Source organism: Lolium rigidum, chromosome 7 (genome assembly GCF_022539505.1).
Source record: "Lolium rigidum isolate FL_2022 chromosome 7, APGP_CSIRO_Lrig_0.1, whole genome shotgun sequence".
Lineage (NCBI taxonomy): Eukaryota > Viridiplantae > Streptophyta > Magnoliopsida > Poales > Poaceae > Lolium > Lolium rigidum.
The window spans coordinates 274,778,495-274,780,335 of NC_061514.1; the positions used below are offsets into that span (position 1 = coordinate 274,778,495).

General features: G+C 62.7%; 1 protein-coding gene across 1 annotated transcript; it reads left to right on the top strand.

The window, feature by feature from the left end:
• Positions 1–284: 284 nt before the first annotated feature.
• Positions 285–1,496, top strand: LOC124669846 (probable carboxylesterase 18). The gene has a single exon (XM_047206387.1). The coding sequence runs from the start codon at positions 285–287 to the stop codon at positions 1,314–1,316; it is 1,032 nt and encodes a 343-aa protein (XP_047062343.1). The 3' UTR covers positions 1,317–1,496.
• The last annotated feature ends 345 nt before the right edge of the window (positions 1,497–1,841 follow it).

A 1,841-nucleotide genomic window follows, 5' to 3' on the forward strand; every position in this document is an offset into this window, starting at 1 on the left:
TTGGACCAGAGACAGTTTGCTAAAAAAAACACGTCTATAGTTTATTTTTGGGGAAACCAATTTGGTGTGTGGTATCCATCATCGTGGACTCGTGGTGGTACGCATCCATCTTCATACGGGCTCAATCGTCTGGATGGGCCCGCATATTTATTACTTGCGCAACTTGTTCGGCCCATCTGCTAATCAAACGAGTTTTTTTTAGGGAAAGCAATTGTTTCCTTATCCGCCATCAGCGACCTCACTCGGGGCAACCAGAACTCCACAAGGCGAGAAGCGACAGCGATATGGCGTCGTTGGATCCTCCGCCGCCGGCGCCGGCGCCGGCCAAACCCCCACTGCCTTGGCGGGCGCGCCTGCTCCTGAGCGCAGTCTCCATCCTTCACTCGGCGTCCCTGCGCGCCGACGGCACGGCCAACCGCCTCCTCCTCTCGCTCTTCGACCGCACCGTCCCCCCGAGCCTCGCCCCCGACGCCGCCGGCGTGTCGTCCTCCGACCACGCCGTCTCCGACCACCTCCGCGCCCGCCTCTTCTTCCCGGCGCACGCCGACGGCGGCACCCAGCTGCCGGTGGTCGTGTACTTCCACGGCGGCGGCTTCGTGTTCCACTCCGCCGCGACGGCGCAGTTCGACGCGCTGTGCCGCCGCCTCGCCGCGTCCATCCCGGCCGTCGTCGCCTCCGTCGACTACCGCCTCGCTCCCGAGCACCGCTTCCCGGCCGCCTACGACGACGGCGAGGCGGCCCTCCGCTGGATCCTCGCCGGCGGCGGGGGCGCCCTCCCGTGTCCCCCCGCCGCCGTCTTCGTCGCCGGGGACAGCGCGGGCGGCAACGTCGCCCACCACGTCGCCGCGCGCCTGCAGCGCAGCGTGGCGGGACTGGTCCTGCTGCAGCCGTTCTTCGGCGGGGAGGCGCCGACGGCGTCCGAGCTGCGGCTCCGCGACGCGCCGTTCGGGGCCCCTGAGCGGCTTGCGTGGCTGTGGCGCGCGTTCCTGCCGCCGGGCGCCACGCGGGACCACGAGGCGGCGAACGTGCCGGCGGCGATCCGGCACGGCGGGGACGGGGAGTGGCGGGCGTTCCCGCCGACGCTGGTGTGCGTGGGCGGGTGGGACGTGCACCAGGACAGGCAACGGGAGTACGCGGACGCGCTCCGCGCCGCCGGCGCCGAGGAGGCCACCGTCGTCGAGTTCCCCGACGCCATCCACGCGTTCTACGTGTTCGAGGACCACCCGGACGGCAAGAAGCTGCTGCGCGACGTGGCTGAGTTCGTGAACCGGCGCGCCGCCGAACACCACAAGTGCGCGCGCTCCGCGAGCGAGTAATCTGCTACTACCATTCTGCACTGGTTCGTGCGTAGTTGGTTTGACTGATCGTAATCGCACCTCTGCTTGATGTAAAGCGGGTGTTCTTTCAAACGAGCCAAAAGCTTTACTTATTCCGCTGGTTAAGAAGAGTGCAGATTATACAAACCAAAACAAGCCAGAAGGATCAATTAGAGCCTACTCTTGTGAGTTGCGACATAATCGAGCACAAACGTTTATCACCCCTGACCACCCAAATCGAGGCATTGCTCGTAGATAAAAGAGTAAACCGCACCGGCGGTCCCAATTCTTTGCCCATGCCTTCACCTTAGTCCCTATTCTTTAAACTTGAACATCTTAATCCTAAATCTTTCATAAATGGTTCATGTGAGGTTCTAAATCGGTCTAACCAGCGTTGACCCCTGCCACGTCAACACTGGGGCCCAGGAGATAGACAGCTCACCCTACATATTTGCTAATAGGCCCTTGGGGTTGTATTTCTTCCAAAATACAGTCCATGTTTCTGTCCGCACCCCTTTCTGCCAC

What these genes read in the sequence shown, in the direction of transcription:
- LOC124669846 (XM_047206387.1), top strand. Translation starts at nt 285, where the DNA reads ATGGCGTCGTTGGATCCTCCGCCGCCGGCGCCGGCGCCGGCCAAACCC.